Here is a 19,644-nt window from a genome sequence, read left to right as displayed (position 1 = left end):
AGGAAGTTACACTTTTCCATTTCAAAACAGCTGTCATGATGAGAGCAGAAATGAATTCAATGAAATGTTTCACAACAGCATCTCACAACAGGAAAAAGATATTGGGGTTGAAGCAGAAACAGTCAACGAAAATGTCGGCTTGGACCAGCCAGTAAAAAAGGCAAACTCCAAAATGGGGATTAGGTAAGAGTCAAAATGGAACGTTCAGTGCTGCAATGCCCTCATCTATGGCGCAACCACATTTGAATTTTTGCATACCATTCTAGTTGCCCCATCTCAAAAAAGATATTGTAGAGGCATATGGTACAGAAAAGGGCAAGAAAAATGACCAGGTTGGGGCACCTTCCCTATTAGAAGAGACTGCAGTTTATATCCCCAAAGAGGAACATAATAGTGGTTTATAAAAGTGGGCATCATGTGTGGAAATGGCAGACAAAATAAAATACACATAATCAACTTAGGGAAATGAGTTTATAATCCTAGACACACTTACCTGGAGAATGTCCCGATGAACAATGGAACTTACTACTGAACAGACAAGCATAGGATTGTGCCGTTTCTGCTGCAAGTTGTGGCAATGACCACTAGCTTAGATGGTTTTAAAGGGGATTAGACACATTCATAAAGAGCAAGTCTTTCAACAGCTATTAGCCATGAGCATTTTCTTGGAGGCAGCTGGCTGGTCACAGGTGTGGGGAAACAGAATGCTAGACTTGTTGGATCTCTGGGACTCTTATGTTCTTATGCTCATAATTAAATTTTGGAATAATATTGGTTCATGGCATATGCGTGAATTCAAACACACATTTTATCCCTTAATAGCTGCAACAATAAGGGATAACTTCCAAATGTAAAACAGCTGCCTTAGACCAGAATACCCCAAACAAGTTTTCATATTATTTAAAGGAAAGAGTTTTGAATTAATGCAGTTTATATGTTCATATGTGAGCCATTGAGAAGGCAATCCTATACCAGTTATCCAAGAGTTAAGTCTCATTGTGTTCACTACGACTTACTTCTGAGCAGAAGGATTGAACTTCATGTTAATTAATATCAGGTAGAGCAAGTGAGGAACCTGTGGACCCTCATTGTCAGTGGTCAGGGACAACAAGAATTGCAGTCCAGTAACATCTGGAGGGTCTGTTTCACCTACCAATTGTGAACCATGGTCTGTCCATCTAGACTTTACACTAAAGCACAGTTTAGCTTCTATAACCATGGTTTAGTGTGTAATCTGAATTGGATCAGCGAGTCAAAACTGTGGCAAAATTTAATCAAGGTTTTCCAACACACTATCCACTGACCTAAACTTACCCACTTAGGAAGCAGAGAATCATCAACAAATATACAAGCACATCTGAATCAATGTAACACTTTGTTCATTTTGATAGCTAATGGAAAGAGAGCACAGACACTTATTTTAATTCTGCATGACCTGGAAACACCAAATATGGCTACAGCACCAGAATTCTAAGATTTGTTATGAAAATAGAAAAGGACTCCTTGTAATCTTGCCGTAATGGATTTTTTTCCAAAAAATACAGATCTCTAATTAGTCCTTTTAAACATTAAGCTCATTTAGAAACTTAAGAGCTACAATTCTCTATCAAACTTGACATGCATGCAATTATGTTCTCAGCGGATAAAAATGTGCCAGCAGGAAGATCCGTTCTCCTAATGTAATGCATCCCTACCACCCAGGAATCTGAAGCTCTCATCAGAATTCATAATCCCCAAACATGAAGCCCATGTTTTCATAGTTTCAGATTTGGAGCTCTTGCGAGGATTTGAATAAAAAAACAGCTACTTCCGAAACATGACATCAAGCTCAGACCATGAATATGTGACATCTGCATTTTCTCTCAGTTGCTCATAGGTTTATATTTCTTAGCTAAGATTAGAGAAAGCTGGCTCATATTTCTAACCTGACTAAATAATGTCCTAGTTGCAATAAGAACCACAGTTCTACATTTCTTTATTATTGTTCCATTGCCATCTTTTTTGCTTTTTGAAGCCAGTGTGGCGTGCAAATCTATGGACTGCACCTTCCAAAATGCCTCTTTCATCATAATTCTACAGCTGTTTGTAATAGCAGACAAAGGACCAAATTCTAAACATGAATGTAAGTGCCATCTATCTCAACAATATTCAGTGCAAACAACTGGTTGATGAAGTAACGGTTTATTAAATATTCAAACGATTTACTTCCATTCACCAGATTCAGATTGGTAAAGTAAGGGTATGTGTGAAGCATAATCTAATTTGGGGGAGGAGACACTGTCTTATCCATATCCTTAATAGGTTTCAAACAAGAACTGGAATGCCTCTTATCCACATTCTATATCCACAAATTATTCTGAAACTTGTTCAGAATTAAATTATCTTGAACCCTTTTGTATTTCACTAATCTTCCTTTCAGTAGAAGTTAAGACCTTGGTGGGAGCTCATTCATTCATATTTTACATTTCCCCTTTCCTGTCTGATAAATGAATGATACAATGTTGACCCCATTATGTACCTTATTTGATTCTGTTGGGGGCTGAGTTTGAATTGCAGGGGATAGAACTGTCGGTAATGTTATATTTATTCTTTTGCAGAGCAATAAATGCTACTTAATTAAGGATCAGAGAATTCTCATGTTGTGGAACAGTTGTAGTCTTTGAAATGTTAACCACTGAAAGACTCCACACACCAGAAGTTGTGCTGATCTTCATGACACTACACCCCTAACACAGATCCACCATCCTCCACATATAGGATTTTATTATTGGACAGACTAAATATTTAAGTCAGATAACTTTTTTTTTTTTAAAAAAAATCTCATTTCAGAAATTTAAATTTTGCTATTTTTCAGAAATTAGAAAACTTCAGGCTAATGTGTACACATTAGCGGTTTAACACACAGTGCGGTTGTTTCCTTCCATTACGTTCCTAGTCACATTCTTACCTTGCTGTACACAAGGGTGTCTTCAAGCAATGTGCACTACCTGATTTGTTTCATCGCACTCAACTTCCCCAACTCCTATTCAATGAAGCTGCTGGCACATTTGCTGCAATGCGTGCCTGCACAATGGCTGCTTGAAGTGGCCCCCACCTCAGCTTAACTGCGGCTTACATTTTCAAATTGCATGGAAGCTGGCTGGAGGGAAAATGCATCAAACAGGGATATTGATCAAAAAATGGCAGGATCTGTACAGATTGTGCCTAACACCACGTGAACTCAGCTTCAAACACCAGTGGTGGGAGCACACTGGAGACATTGTAGACAGTAATGTGTACACAGCCTAAAACAACATTGTCAGTGTAAGGTGTTACTCTTCCCACAAACTATTCTTGTCATTGCATGGCTAGCCATAACTCATTGGATGCTGCTTATGATGTCACCAACAATCAGTAGGCCAACATCCATGTCCAGGGTCTGCTATTTTTTAAAGGAAGAAGAAAAGAAAAGAAAAAGATGAGCAGTAACAAGGCTATCTCCATTGATTGTGTGTCTTGACTACACCTCTAATTATCCCCATAACCGGAACCATTTTAAAGCTACCTCCACAGACCCTAATTCACAGGAGGCTTAAGAACTGGCCACCTGCCAGTCTTCGGCATCTAAGCTGCCCATGACAACTCCTGGGTTGAGCTGCAGCCAACTGGCTTGGTTTAACCCTGACCAGCTATTTTTCCCACAGAGATCCATTTGTACTGAGACATTTCTTCATTCAAATGATGGAACATTAGAACATTTGCTGTACAACTTTCATCTAACCACTCCTGGAGATGAAAGGTATACACATATGAGAAGAGAAGTCACCTTATGATGTTCCAACAAAGAAGAATAGAATAGAATGTATGCCATTTGTGTTCCAATACTCCTGAAATGCACTTTACTGTAGAATAAAGCAAGGTTCTTTCTTTGTCTTCTTTTATAGTAAAAAACAACCTTTTTCTCCATGGTGTCAAGGCAATGTTTTGAGTGGGGCTGAGATTACTTTTAAAGGGGTGATTGAGGGTGGAAAAATGGCTTGGAAGACGGTCCTTAACTCTTTCCCACCCACTGCTTCCTTGCTCAGGTTGCCTTCTAGCTTTCAACTGCATGCTTATGCTTTTCTTATAATGCTCCATTTTATTAGCTAAAAGTAACTAATAATATTTTTTATATTAAGGAGCAATAACATGCCCATCATATAAATGATAAAAATAACTTTGATTTATTTTACATAGCCTTGTAAAACCTTTTTTTTAAAAAAACACACAAACCATTTCATTATCTCCAAAATAAGGCTTTCGGAGCTACAACAATATTCCGCCCCCCCGCCCCCCGATAGTTTGAATGGTGCCAGACCTGGATCTTGAAGAAGCCCCCCAGAATTTAGGTTTCAGTTCTACAAATGCAAAGCCATGACTTCATACTCCCAAAGGAGATAATCAGAATGTTGTGTTGCTCACTAGATGAAATGTTCCTGACCAATGCTACAGCTCTATGGAAACTTTCCTGGAAGTTAAGGTCCACTAAAATTATGAGACTTGCTTCTGAGCAGCTATGCACTGCACTGTGAGATCTAAATGCCTGTGTACTCTGCACTTTTGAAGCCCAAATATTTTCTTTTAGCAGACTATCCAGTTGTTGCTATTCTTCATTCCTGAAGCAGCTACATTTCAGCAAGGATATGTGTATATATACCCTGAAATGTTCAGTATGTATTCCCGTTACTATATTAGAAGTGGGGCTCCACAACAAAATGTTGCAGTGCATCCCTGGTGTGCATGTGTTACCCAAGCCTGTGGTTGAGGGGGCCTCAGGATTGTGGAGGTGGTTCTCCCTCTGTACAGGAGCAGTGGCACCCAGTAGTTCCCTCCTGTATGTGATAAGAGTGCCTTCTCAGTGGGTTGCTCAACATTTGTTTTCATTAAGAGAACCACAAGTCCCCTCACTGTCCACTTCGCCAGCTCTCTTCCCATCTTCTCTGACACTAAACCAATCTTTCTCCACTCTGCTCTTCCCTCCCACTTTCTAGCATGTCATCTAAATCGGGGCTTGTGGGCAAGCTCTTTCTTTGCTAGGCATGAATGGAAACAAATGCTTGTTCTTGGTTATAGTTCATCATCACAAAGCAGTGCCACCCACCCATAACTCAGATGGCCACTCCAGAAGGACACCATGGTTGATGGTATCAAAAGCTGCTGAGAGGTCAATGAGAATTAACAGGCATGCATTTCCCCTATCTCTCTCCTAGCAGAGGTCATCATACAGGGTGACCAAAAAGTCTCCATGAAGAGAGAAAGGGTGCTCAGGGGCGATTGTGTCAATGGCCTGAGCCATTTGGATGTTCCAGAAGTTGGCCAGGGCTTTGACAGGAGTGCCAGTCATATTAGCTGGAAAATTCATAAAAGCCATCTGGAAACCCATTGATCCCTCAGCGTCTGAGAGTAGACCATCCTAATAGATTCCCCACCTCTGCAGAGGGGGGAAATGTGCTGAAAGCTTTGGCTTAGCTCAGTGTGGTGTCGCAGCAAAAAGGATCTGGTAGGAGCAAGCTCTTATCTAGGAGCCTGCACATGGTTCTGCTAAGCCATAGTTTGGCACAATGTGAACATGCAAACCAGGGCTATGTACGGTAGCTACTTCCACTAAAAGATCTCCACACACCTAGTTTAGCATTCCTTGTCCATGGAAGCAGTTGTGTGTGGTCTTATTCTCCTCCAACACCACACTATTCACATTAGCTAAAACAAACACATCAAATGCATAAATTAGTTTCAAGAGTTTATTTTCCTCTCTGGCTGAAAGTGCAAAGGCTTAGTAAATGGATTAGTAAATTTATGGGCTTGCACTCCCCCCCAATATCTTAAGATAAAACAGTACATTGGGTAAGCATGTTGTATTATATACGTGCTTTATTATATGTTTGATTTTATATTCTCTTCCATTTCCCTTCTTTCAGATTATTCATGAGATTTGCCTTAGGCTACTTAAAAGCAATAGCCTAAACCCCCATCAGTGTAAAAATGTTGGGTTCTGCACCTAAGAAAACTAGTCACTAAAAGGACAATGATAGAGTTGGAAAGGTGTTTTGTCACATAAAAAAGGGGACTATAAGCCAAACTAGAAATTCCTATTGATCTGGATATAAATAAATGAGCTCCAAGAAGGTTGACAGCTATCCTAAGTGAAGTTTCACTATGAAAGATAATTACTCAACTCCTTTTTTTGTGTTAAAAGTCATCTTTCAAATAACTGTGAGTGCAAGAAATAGAGAAGTAAAACTTCTGGAAATTTTGAAACTATGGGGGGGGGACAAATTTATTTATTTTTTTACAAATAAAAAAAACCACAGAAATTTCAGGGGGATGCCTAGTTTTGTATAAACAAAATTATGAATATATCCAGTTCAATACATATTTCTTCTGTGGGCATTTGTTAGACCTCATTTCTCACCCAACATTTCCGATTTTTCCTCTTAAGCTTTGGCATACACAACAGTTCTTTTGCCGTTTCTGCTCTAACACCTTCTGATATTTTTATTCTCCAGCAAGACTGGACAATAAGCTGCTTTTAAAAAAAAACAACAACCCACAGAAGGGTATCTGTGCCAATGAGGAATAGGTGATAGGTTTGACCACAAGGGAGGACCAAAGCCAGAATGAAGAAGAAGAGAAGAAGAGTTTGAATTTGATATCCCGCTTTATCACTACCCGAAGGAGTCTCAAAGCGGCTAACATTCTCCTTTCCCTTCCTCCCCCACAACAAACACTCTGTGAGGTGAGTGGGGCTGAGAGACCAAAGAAGTGTGACTGGCCCAAGGTCACCCAGCAGCTGCATGTGGAGGAGCGGAGACGCGAACCCAGTTCCCCAGATTATGAGACTACCGCTCTTAACCACTACACCACACTGGCTCTCTAGAATGCCAGCAGAAGCAGAATATTTAGCTTGACTGTCTCCAAATCGAACCAAAGGTCTTTGGAAGAAGACAAGCAGCAATTCATGCTCTTCTTACAAAGATGCCCGCATCCTCTAGGTGGAGAAATCAATCTTCATTCTGACAGTTGTATATGTCACAATTACCATTCTCTATTGTTTTGATTGATTTTTTTAAAAAAAACTTTAACAGCATCTCAATCATTCTAAAAAAAATTGCTTTTCATAGACACTTTTTCCAGTGTCCCCCAATATTTTTCCACTGGAAAACATGATATAAAGTAGTTAGAAATAAACAAGGAGGCAAAATTTACCTGTTTCTTTTTTTACCCTTCCCCTGTCCTGGCTACCACATCTCTACTGATAAGTATGCTGGCTCATCTATAACAATCTGTCGGGCTATGACCTATGTAATAGCTAGTAAACATAAATAAGAAGCCAGACCACAAAGAATATAAAATCTTCAAATTAAATAGCAGACACGTGCTAGCTTTTTCTCCTCTCCATAAAACCTTCTAGAGATGAAAGAAGATGACATGTCCTAAATTATATCAGTGAAGAACAAAGGCAGCAGACACAGATGCTACACCACAGCAACTTTTGTTTCCTTCAGGCATTTGAAGCTCCTAGGCTTCCAAGCAGATGCTGTTTATAGCACAGCTGAAAATTGCTGAAAGTTTATATGAATGGAAGCTGAGATGCCAAACCACCAACTTGGAATGTGAAACATTTCCACCACTGGGGAAAGCAGTTACCCTCTCAACCTCAGTTACTTATTGCACCATATATGTACTCCAGGAAAAGGCAAATGAATCCAAACTCAACAGGTTTCTTCAGAAATTTAGAAGAGCTATAGCAAACTCCCAATTGATCAGGCTAACTAATGTACATACTACATCCACGATCACAGGCACCACGTCTCCTAATACCATTTGCTGATGAGAAACAAAGGAAATGCCTATTGCCATCATATACTGGCTGAGGATTTCCCATAGGCAGCTGGTTGCCCACTGCGGAAACAAGATGCTGGATTACTGATAGACCTCTGATCTGATCCATCACAACGTTCATGCAAGCCACTGAGCCGAAACTCTTCTTTCTGCATAGCCCAGCCACTTCACCAACATAACTTCACCCTGGGCTCTGTTTCTTGGTCACATTAAATTGTAACAGGACCTAGGAATTTTCATACAGTTGCCTCTGTTGCCATTTTGCTGTATATTTTTGGAACAAACACATAATGAGTGCAAATGAAACCTGACTCAACACTGGCCTTTCTACCATTCACAAAGTTTTACTATCATTTCAAGAACAAAGCACTGTCTTGTAAACCCTATATATCTACAGATTCTTCAAGGCATATAGATGTTCAGCAATGAAACAACTGCTTTAGTGATCTTTATTCACATCCATGGCTCATATTTTATTGGAATTCCCCTATTGCTTTCATCTGTCACAGCAAAAAAGAGATCTTGCAGCAGAACCCAGGATTGCCTCAAACCAAGTGGGATGGCAAAGTAATTTTGCATAGCACTGTATCCATTTTCTTTCAAGACAAATGTTTTGGAAAGTGTTCCAAAAACTATGGAAAGAGGTACATAAGCAAACAGGTAGAAATGGCAGAATATTATTCTTTATTCATTTTATTTATATACCGCCCTTCCTTTCAATGGAAACAAGGGCAGTGAACAATGTAAATAACAGCACTTGTACACAATGATTAGAAAACTAAAATAACAAAACATGATACAGCAGCACAACAAAACTGTTAAGACCCAGAGGAAAAAATATGTCTCAAAACGAACAAAAATGTTTTCAGTTGACATCTAAAACATGACAACATAGGGGATGATCACACAGGAAATTCCACAGTTGAGGTGCTTGCTGCCACCAAGAAGCACCCATCTCAAGTCATCACACACCACGGGTCATGTCCATTGCCAGGATCTTAAGCAGGATCTCCTTGGATCAAAGCATTGATCGATTGGTATTGGAGGAGGCGGTCTATTAAGAGCATGGGTTCTGGACCAATTATAGAGCATTATACACTTGTACCAATGGTTCGAACTGGACCCAGTAACTCACAGGCAGAGAGTGCAGTGTTTTAAGGATTGGGGTTATATGAACCCACCTAGCTGCCTGCAACAAGTAACCAATGGGCAAAGTAACCAATGAGTCAAATCTTTCCAACCTAGGTCTCAGTAATACACAGCAGTTTACAAGTAGCTCCTTCATCAGCAGTCATGCTGCAACGGAGTGTTGTTTTGTTGTAAACTGACCTGATGTTCACTAATAGCACCATCAGATGGGAGGGGAGGTTGGCCTGACTACCCAAGGCTTGCTGGTTGGGGAAAGACAGTTTCCAGTGACTTGTAGTGCTACTCCTGAGATGACTAAATAAATAATCCTTGGCCATGCTGGCTAGGCCTGATGGAAATTGTACCCAGAACATCTGGAGGGCTACAGATTCCCTATCCCTGATCTAGAACTTCAGTGCTGCTTGTAGTGTGGTTACTGCTGGTGAAGTTCCTGTGTCATCCTTGACAAAGCAAGCAGGGAACATCTTGCAGTACCACCTCTTAAATGAAAGCACACTGCAGCCCGATGCTATTGTATTTCAGGAGTATAGAGTTGCATTACCACTGGTGCAGTGGTAGCCAAAAGGCACTTACAGCAACATTAAACTGAATCATTGCGAGTCCTGCCTTGGTCCACCTCTCCATGCACCTTCTCTGCCTACATTTCAAGGCTGTGTGTGGTGCGAACATTGTGGGGGGCCAGCTCAGTGCTACTAGCATGTCCTGCTGCAATGGGAAAAGGTTTTTGGATGCTACTGCAGCAATCATTGTGTTGCTATGCACTGAAAATTCTACCTCAGGACACCCTCATGAAACTGGGAGCCCTGCTGTAGTGCAATCATAGTCGTTCTCTGTGCCAGACAGACTTATTTTCTTTTTTTGCTGGACTCTGGGCATAGCAAATGTTTTATCACTGCATGACAGGGGAGCAGTGACTATGTTCCCACTATATTCCACTACATCAGTCACCTTTTTCCTCCCATTGTGTAGCTTTTATTCTTTGCTTCTCACTTTCGGCATGCCATGTCAGATACAAAAGAACTCATTTCTGGAGCCTAGTCACACTGCCACTTAGTGGACAATGTAGATTAAAAAATATTAAAGCTTCCTTCTTCCTCTGCCCTAGTTTATTTTTCTTCATCTCACACACACACACACACACACACACACACACACACTTTGTTGTATCTAACAAATAGAACCAACACATTATTACAAAAGCACCATCTAAATAGATGTCATCATCACAATAATACCCTGGTGTGCAAGTTCATTTGTAATGGGAAGGAACTCAGCCTCTATCTGCAGGGAGCTCTAAAGCGTGTCCACTGCCTGGCTCACAAACCACAGTAGTGCTAACAGCAGTTTTCTTTGTTCAGTTAGTTTTGTGTGTGTACTGGTGCATTCACTTCATGCCATCACTATGAGTTCCTTGGTTCCATGTGTGCATGTCTATTTTACAAACACTGTTAGTGTGCACCACCATGAATGATACCACATACGTTGTTGGGGTGTCTGCTGGTGTTGGTATATTTTTTCCTGCTTAAAATGCTATCATTTTACTGATCATTTTATTGCAGGAAGTACATAGGATCCTAACTACATTATGCTGCTTTTTGGCATAGCAGGGCCTCAGGAATGCCCCTTAAGCCTTTGGCATTAAACAGACCTCAATGGTTTTGGTTTTAAATTGCCCTTGTTCTTTGCCTTCTGAAATATCTGAACTTAATACTTCGGAAGACTTGCTCCATGTATATATAGCCGTCCTTGAATATAGATGTTTTGGCATCTACTGTATAACTGAGGCACCACATCAAAGCTTGTGCCATCACTTTTTTCCTTTTCTGAATGTAATCTACTTAACTAGGTCAAATATATATGGCAGAAAAATATATCACCCATTTTACAGAAGAGTGAGCTAGCCACTGGAGATTTCAGCAAAAGAGCAAATGTCACGCTATCCAGTTGACTGGGTGGAGAATGCACTGAGTCAATTTACATACTGCTGTTTTTGTTTGTTTCCCAAAGATATTAAAATAGATCAGCAATGCACTTTTTCACTGTGGGTGAACTAAATTAAAAGCACCAACCTAGAATTTAAGTGACAGCTGTGTAAACCCAGCAGTTCTCCATAATTAGATTCTTTAGTGATCTGAATTCTATATGATCTGAATATAGCACAGAGGCTGCCTGTGACATGCAAATGCTGTAAAAATATATCATAATGATATTTCCTGTACCATTTATAAACCTGAGCTTATGTGTAACATGATAAAACATAATAGAAGTGCTTTAAAATGAAGAATGATTATCTGAATTTTAAATGCTAAAATTTATCACTACAGATGGTTCCTCTACAGTTTCACTCAACCTCATCTGCATCTGAGCCATTCACTAATTTAAGCCCCCTAGACCCAACTTCAAACAATATTATATCTCTGGTTAATTTTCTTTTTGTTGGATGCTGACATTTAATGTTCTATTTGGTTCTCTGGTACATTAACTTTGATTGTGTTAGAAGAGCATTTCAGTCATCGTGTCTCTGCTGTGTACCACAATTTGTATAAAATCCTACAATTCTAATGAATTCATAAAAGAAAGAAAGAAAAAAGAAAAAAACGTTTTTTCTAGCATAGGAAGCTGCACGATGCCAACTTAGACTGTGGTCTGATTTTGCACATAATGCTAAGCTAAGCTATGGATTCTTCAGACTAACTATGGTTTGTTTGAATGTGAAAATCCAGCCCACCAGAGTAACAATACCAACAAACTATGATGTGGTTTGTTGCCGGCTTAGGAAACATAACTTGCTTTAACTGTGGTTTGGCAGTATGTCTGAGCCCAACAGCTTTGCTTAACCATGGTTTGTTTGTCCACCCCACAACAGGCACCTATCAAGCTACAGAGACATACAGCAAGAGGATTGTGAAAACAAATCAAGCTTTGAATAAACAAGTCATGCTTGCTCATCTGCCAGATGACTCACGGTTTGTGAAGCAAACCATGGTTGTAACAAATCATGGATTAGCATAATATGTTAATATAAATTAACATATCTCTAACATATATATGAAGTAAATAAATAAAGCATGGTGATCCAAGACCCATTCCAGCAGGATACCATGATCAGGGATACTGGAAGTCACAAACCATGTGGCAGAACCAACAGAGACAAGCTCTTCCTGTCCACCTCCTGGTATAAGCATCTTTAACAGAGCAAACAATGCTATCTCTGTCTTGTTAAAAGACTTGTGCTGGCTCTGTACTAGCACATAAGTTCATTCAGGCACCTCCTCAGACCTGAAAGAGCTGGGAAAAGCACAGCCCTTTTCCTAGTACTTTAAGGCCACACAGTTGCAATAGATCTGCATTTGGACCCCATTACAGCTGGCTCTCCTTCCCCAGCCTATCAAGGCTGCAAGAGAGAGCAGAGGTAGTATGTCTCCTGAAAGAGACAGACAAGTATTCTAGCACAATCAAACCCTTGCAGAGGGTTCTGTCCAATGTAGCACTATGCGACTGTTCCATCAGAACACAAGGATTTCTGCTTGTGCAATGAGCCCTCCTTTCTCTCTCCTTCCCCTAAACCTGATATGGGGGTTCCCTCAACCCTCTAGTGAAGGTGTGCAGAAGGAGACCCAGAAAAGTGTTGTTGCACAAGAGGAAATTCCTGAACGGATGGAGCGTGGTAGTTGAATACTGCCCATACTTTCCAGTTTATTTTAAATAATGGAATCTCTCCCCACCACTACCCTCCCTGCCTGCCTTACTGCTGCAACACTATAGCCTAAAAGCATGATGGGATGATTTGTTTGGAAGGTATTCGTATATCTTCATTCGCAACTGTAGCTGGGGAGTTGTGTGAGTTGAAACAAAGTTAAGGTAATTTGGAAGAGAAGAACAAGAAAGCAGGAAGGCTAGCTGGTTTTCCAGTCATTTAAACGCACCAGGGAACAAAATTCAAGTACTGTACATGAGGAAAGTGAAACTTGTAGTGAGACTCAAAAAGGAAATGACAGATAATTTAGGTGTGTTGCAACATTTAGCTACACACCAAGTTCTCCCCATATTGCATACTAAATATCACTTCAGGGAAGCCAACACCATGTTGCAGGAATATATGAGAAACTCTTATTGAGCTGCTATTCTTGTCAATGAGTTTCCCTTTAGCTAGACGGCATATTCATCCTGTAAGCTACCCAAAGGGTGGTAAAAGCTGTTAGTCTGTGTTGTCATAGCAACCACCCTATGCACTACTTTGGGTTCAAGAGAATCTAAAGTAACAAAGCCTATTCAACGGAGGCTGAATGCAATGTGAGCAGGCTTGTCAGGGGAAGGAATGCTTCTAGGGAAAAAGAGAATGATAATGGCAGAATCTGCAAAGTCAAAAATGCACACTTTAAAAGGAACCCAACAGAAATTGTGACTCGCCAAACTGACCACAGTCCATCCAGCCCTGCAATATGGCCTGCCATTTCATAGTCCTAGGCAGAAAGTCCATTGTGACTTGCCATACATTGCTAATGGGCTGCATTTGGCTTGATGGGGCAAAGAAAGATTATATACAGGCCCATTTTAAAGTCTCCATTTTGTTTATTCGGAAATAGTTAAAAGGGGGGAGCCTGAGCAACAATGAACAGTCAATGTGCATTATTTTAGAAGCTGATGACAACTCATATAGGCCTAAAGGATCTACTTCATCAACAAAAACTGTGCCTGTCCGGGCTCTCGCTGAAATATGAAAATTTGCAACTCCCAGCTCGAGTTCTGCTAAAGATGATAATGCTCAAATCAGATTGGCTCAAATCATAAGGCATAGTACAGGTTACAAGGTTCAGCAGGTACACAACAGGCAAGAATACATGCCTCAGGACTAGCAAACACATTGATCCAACAAGCAACATGCCCCCTGCAGCTTCAATTTAAAGTAGGGGGCAGACACAGCTATTTGTGCAGCAAGCATCCTGAGTCCTGGGACTGGGCAATCAAATGGGCACTCCTCTGAGCAGCTATGCAAGGCTTGTTCATGTTGCCACTGCTGGCATTGGAGATGGGGTGGATCAGACACCCCCCCCCCCGATGCCCAATTTCAGCTCCTCCATCATGATAGGAAACTCCCCTGGTTCCTCTGGCTGCAATTCTCCAAGCTCCTCCCTTTCCTCCTTGGCATCTGACCATCTCCACAGGGATCATGACAACGCAGATGAAATATGATGGTTGAAGAGTTGATCTGTGAGTTTGGTCCATCCTAAGTAGCTTCTATATTAAAATAAGTTTAAAAGGGCACATAGGGAGAGCTGCTTTATACCAGGCCAGGTTTTTACTGTCTGCTCTGCTTGGCATCAGATTCTTCAACCTTTCAGGCTTGGACCTTTCCCCATTTTCAGCTGGAGGCACCAGGGACTGAACCTGCAACTTAACTGCATTCAAAACATGTGCTGTGGTCCCTCCACAGCCTACATTTGTCACAAGAACACAATAAAAACAAGCAATTACAGGGAACCCAAAGCACATTTGCATTCTTCTTAGAAGTCTTCTATTACAGGTTTCTCTGACGTTTCTGGGTTACATGTTTGGAAATCAATGAAACTGCAGCCAGCGCTGCGGTTCCAAACAATCGAGGCTTTCTTTATAAAGCAGCCAATCCACACCCATCCACCCACCTCGCTGCCCTTCCATCTCAAGGGTTGCAAGACCCCAAAGTCTTTTCAGCATCACATTTAACCGTGGATAAGTAGGTTAATGCTGGTTCTTGCAATTATTGTATATTTCACAATATCAACTCAAATGCTTGCCTCAGGCTTAAGCCAGGCTGTCATGGCAGATAACCTGCTTTCGCCCATCAGCTACTGTCTCATTTACAGTTTTTCACTTGTTGTGTGCATTAACCAGCTTCTCAAATCAAAGGTGCTGATGTCCCTCTCCACCAATCTTGTTCCAATATTGAAGAAAACAGCAACAACAACATTTGTCTTGTTCTCTTCATCGGGGTTTAAGACTGTCATGCGGCATACAAACTGATCTAAAATAGCCATCCTTTGGTATAAAAAACATTACAGCCTAACTCACTGTCCCCTTGCCAGAGGGGCAGGAAGGATGACAGGAGGGGAGGAAATGTGCCTTGAATAATAGTTTTGTGCTGGAGCGCTGCTATTGACTTCACTGGGATGTGGGTCACTCATTTTCAGCTCATCTCTACCCAACTTGGTAATACATTTTACAGGGCTTTTGCCATGTCTTGAGGCTTGATCCAGTCACCCTTCACAACCTCCCCATCACTTCTATGCATGCATGAGAATTTTATGCCACCAGCCCTTCTCTCAGCAGCCCTAAGAGAAGGATAGCTGGCTGCACATACATACATATTATCCATTTGGATAAGCAGTGATCTGCATCGGACCAGCACAGGCCACCTGTGTATTGTGGGTACCCACTGATAAAAGTGGGCCTGATGTAGAACGCCCTTCTGTCTAAAGTTGGGCTGTGGAACCTGTTGCCCTGCAGGTGTTGTTGGCCTATAACTCCTATCACCTCCCCATACAGTTGTCCATAAGGGTTGGGGCTGATGGGATTTAGAGTCCAGCAACATCTGAAGGGCCACACTTTCCTCTTCTACTTCACAGCTTCCTATTTCCTATATTGTAAGGAAATAGGAAAATAAGGAAGCATGCATCTTCCAGCATCTTCTCATCTCTTGCCAGCATCAGCCGTGGTGTGGCATGTTTTACACTGTTGCTAAACTTGGTTAGCAAACTGAATTTGAAGTTAATTGTATTAGTTTTCCCCAGTGAAGGATGTGTGGGGGAGAGGAGAGGAGCCCTGGGTTAAGAGGTCAGTAGTGTGATGTGACCTTTGCACCAGGCCTGGAAATATATTTTGTTAGCAAAGATAAAAAAACTCCACTGAAATGAAGTATCAGTGCAGTGCTAAAAGCAGAGAGGTCTTCACCTTTTGGTGAAGTGTAGCAGTGCTGTTGCTACTGTTATTTTGCTTTCTGATGGAAACTTCAAGTGCCATCAGCAGACTTTGGCAGTGGGTTTGGTGGGAAAAGAGCACTGCAAGCATTAGGAGTAAGCCAGAGGAACAACAAGAGGCTTACTTCTGAGTAAGCATGCATAGAATCAGCCTTGCTATGATCCAAGCAAGAACCACAGGTTTCCATTTCCTCCTACTTTTGATAGGAATATAGGAAACTGCCTTATATGGAGTGAGACCAATGGTCCATCTAGCTCAGTATTGATAACACTGACTGTCCAGGGTTTCAGGCAAGAGTATCTCCCAACCCTATCTGCATGCAAAGCAGATGCTCTGTCAATGAGCTACAGTCCTCCCCAAACTTTTTTGACGACAAAAATCCAGGGGGCCTGTATTATATGAGGGTTGCAATTAAATTCTATGCAGAGTTAGCCAAACCTACTGTAATTCTCCATAGGACTAAGGTGGTGGCTTGTTTCCACTGGAATATAAATTATTGGCCTCAGAGAGCCCGATCTGCAAAATGGGTACATGTTTCCATGCTTGATTCCTTAATCATATGTAGCATATATTTGTGTTTGTGCATGTGACTTAACCTGCACACTACAGCTGTAGTCAGCTAGTTGTCATATGCCCCTTTCCTTGCGCTTGTGTCCCAACTGAAGTCTGAATTGTGTAAGGATTATCCTAAGCGTTATGGATGGATGGATAGATTTGGTGGCAGGGACTTTCTAAGCACATCAAATGCCATACACCTCAACATAGCTTTCTCTGTAAGCTCCACACTCAGGAACATGGGCTCTACCCCTTTACTGCTCACCTGTGTTTTGGGTGAACGGCTTTTAAATGGGTTCCGTGTTGTGGAACCTCAACCTGGATAAGTTCTTGACAAGCAGAAGAACACTCTGCTAGTGAATCCCAACTAGTCTTTAAAATATCACACAAGGCTTGCAAAGGCATAAATGCAGCAACTTATTTACTAGAATTACACCCTAACAGTCCAGGCCTAATCATCAGGGGCAGCCTGACCTGTTTCACTACCTAAGGTGAAAGGGAAAGGTGTAGCTGGGGTTGTGTGGCTTAGGTTTTTTGCATGACTTCCAGGTTCAGGTGGCACCCATGAGGAGAAGTGGTAGCAGCAGCAATATTTCACGAGAGCTTGTCAGAACCTGTCGCTGCCCCTTCTCCTTGCTTCTCTGGAGCCAGATGGGGTGGCAGTGGGTGGGGGCACCCATGGTGGCACTGTCCCAGTGAGGTTCTGCAACCTCTGGCAGCTCCTTCAATGTGCCTTATGGGTGGACCAGCCCTGCTAATCATTCATCAGTTTAGACTACTTAAGCACAATGAAATCATCTGAAAATATTTCCCTGATTCAACTGTGTTCCTTGTAAAGTTAGTGAGGGGCAGGGAATGGGCATTTAATTAATAGATATTCAATTAATTGTGTGACTACTCAGCATGTTCTTCCATGCTGTAAAGAAGCTGAGCCACTTCATCAAGTTAGCTAATGGAATTAAGTTCCATTGTGCAGACAAAAAGGCAGTCAGTAATGGGGGTTGATCAGGGAGGATCTGCTATGAAACTAATGAAGTTGAAGTTTCAGGGCCCATAATCCCAGAAGGGGCCCAGTCACAAGCGTCTTCAGCCCACATTGCTTTTAAAAAATTGCTTTAAAAAGTGCATTGCGCATGTATATAACATTTCCCTAATTTTCATCCCCCCTTTCACGGAATCACAGAATAGTTCGAAGGGACCACAAGGATCATCCGGTTCAAATATTTCACCCCACATGGGACTTGAACCCATGATCTTGAGATTAAGAGTCTCATGCTCTACCAACCGAGCTATAACTCAAAAACTATAATTCCAGTTACAGATAGGTAGCCGTGTTGGTCTGCCATAGTCAAAATAAAATAAAAAAATTCCTTCCAGTAGCACCTTAAAGACCAACTAAGTTAGTTCTTGGTATGAGCTTTCGTGTGCATGCACACTTCTTCAGATACACTTCAGTATCTGAAGAAGTGTGCATGCACACGAAAGCTCATACCAAGAACTAACTTAGTTGGTCTTTAAGGTGCTACTGGAAGGATTTTTTTTATTTTGTTTCAAAAACTATAAGGCGTTGGAAATTTTCGTTCATGCCAGTGACTTTGACATGTGAGATAATCCAGTACTGTACAGCAATTTAAAGATGTACAGTAGTTGCTATTTTAAATAAAATAAAATAAAGTAAGTGGTGATCTTCCTGGAGCAAACCCCCTGAAGAAGATACCAGTGGTTTACAGGTCTCTGGTAGAGAGGGAGGCAGAGGGAGGGAAGGCAGCAGAAGAGGAAGGAGCAAGCCAGGCCCAATCCAAAGCGCCCGCCTGGCAGGCGCACTTACTCCTGAAAGGCCCCCGCTTGGTCCTGCGCCTCCAAGGCCGGTTCCTCAGCAGGCAGCGGCAGTTCAGGCGCGGAGGGAGCTCCATGGTCACCAGAGGCTGCAGCTCGAAGCGGCGGCGGCGGCTTCCAAGGCGGCGCGCGAAGCGCTGCGTAAATCCACGCGCCCAGGGGACGCGGGCCCAGCGGGAAGCGAGGACACCCAGTTTCCCCTCTGGCCGGTGGGGCGTGGGGCCCACCAGCAGCAGCGGCGGCGGCGGCGGCGGCTCTGGGGAAGCCCGGCGACGCGGGGCAGGCGGCTGTGCTGCTGGGCTCCGCGCGGTCGCCCGCCGCCTCCCCCTCCTCCCGCGCCCTGTTTTATGCATGAGGGCGAGAGGCGCGTAATTTCATCCAGCCCGGAGGCTCGGCGTGTGGGCGCGAGGGCAGGTTCCAGGTTACCCGCCCGGCTCACCCGGCGCGCGCCTCTCAGAAGCCAAGCTCCTGGGAATGGGGGCTCTTTTTCCTCCGAAGGGTCTCTCGGGGAAGGGCGCGCAGCTCCACTGTGCATGCAGACTTTTTGCACCGGACACAGGAAAGAAAACCTCTCTCTCTCACGCACGCACACATATTTGTGCCTTGTGATGTTATAGTTACTGAGGGATGGACTGGGGGCAGATGGAAAACTTTCTTCAATAAATAAATATTTATTTTAAAACGAAGAAGAAATGGAAGGGCTGCTTCCACATGTGAAGCGAGATTATTGTAGGATTGGTGCTTCTCGTGCATGCCACTTCTGGGCTCAATAACAAGCACCAATAAACCTTTGGCCAATACCCGATTTGCAGTATCTCGACAACCTTTTTTTGTAAGCTGAGCCCCCTCGCCCCCTCTGTCTGGAAGCACCCTAAGTCTGTGGCAGCAAAAACAACCCAAGGTCCTTTGCAGACTGCTGCTCTTTTTGGGTAGGATTCACATATAGCAAATGCCGGTTGTGCCATTAAAGTTGATTTAGCACTCCACCAAAATTAGAGCTTTTTGCAATAAGGAAAGTGATTGAAAATTACACTGGGAAGTATCATTTTGCTTGACAAACAATTGCTAATGGCTGTGTACGCAGGACATTTTATTAAAATCAATGGAGACGGTGTACTTGTTTTTTTGTACCTAGCAAAAGCAGCATATTGCAGACTAGCACAAATGATTCCCTATTGAGAAGTACTATATTTTTGTACTATGATCAGGTTAATGTGCACTTAGCCAATGTTCTCTAACTTTCCTGCAAACCTTGTGAGAACAAATTCGGAGGAATGCTCACCAAACAAA

General features: G+C 42.2%; 1 protein-coding gene across 2 annotated transcripts in view; it reads right to left on the bottom strand.

The window, feature by feature from the left end:
* RIPOR2 (RHO family interacting cell polarization regulator 2) overlaps positions 1 to 18,550 on the bottom strand; it is a 98,380-nt gene extending 79,830 nt beyond the window's left edge. The window contains exon 1 of one of the 2 annotated variants that reach the window (XM_081873358.1): positions 18,347 to 18,550. In XM_081873358.1, coding sequence (XP_081729484.1) covers positions 18,347 to 18,431 — 85 coding nt within the window. In that variant the 5' untranslated portion in view covers positions 18,432 to 18,550. The remainder of the gene's footprint in view (positions 1 to 18,346) is intronic. The other variant, XM_081873355.1, reaches the window with a different exon arrangement.
* Between the last annotated feature and the right edge of the window lie 1,094 nt (positions 18,551 to 19,644).

The sequence above is a fragment of the Podarcis erhardii genome (assembly GCF_964252035.2).
Source record: "Podarcis erhardii genome assembly, chromosome: 8".
Classification (NCBI taxonomy): Eukaryota; Metazoa; Chordata; class Lepidosauria; order Squamata; family Lacertidae; genus Podarcis; species Podarcis erhardii.
The sequence above is the reverse complement of the archived record's forward strand: the minus strand, read 5'-3'. Positions and strand labels throughout refer to the sequence as shown.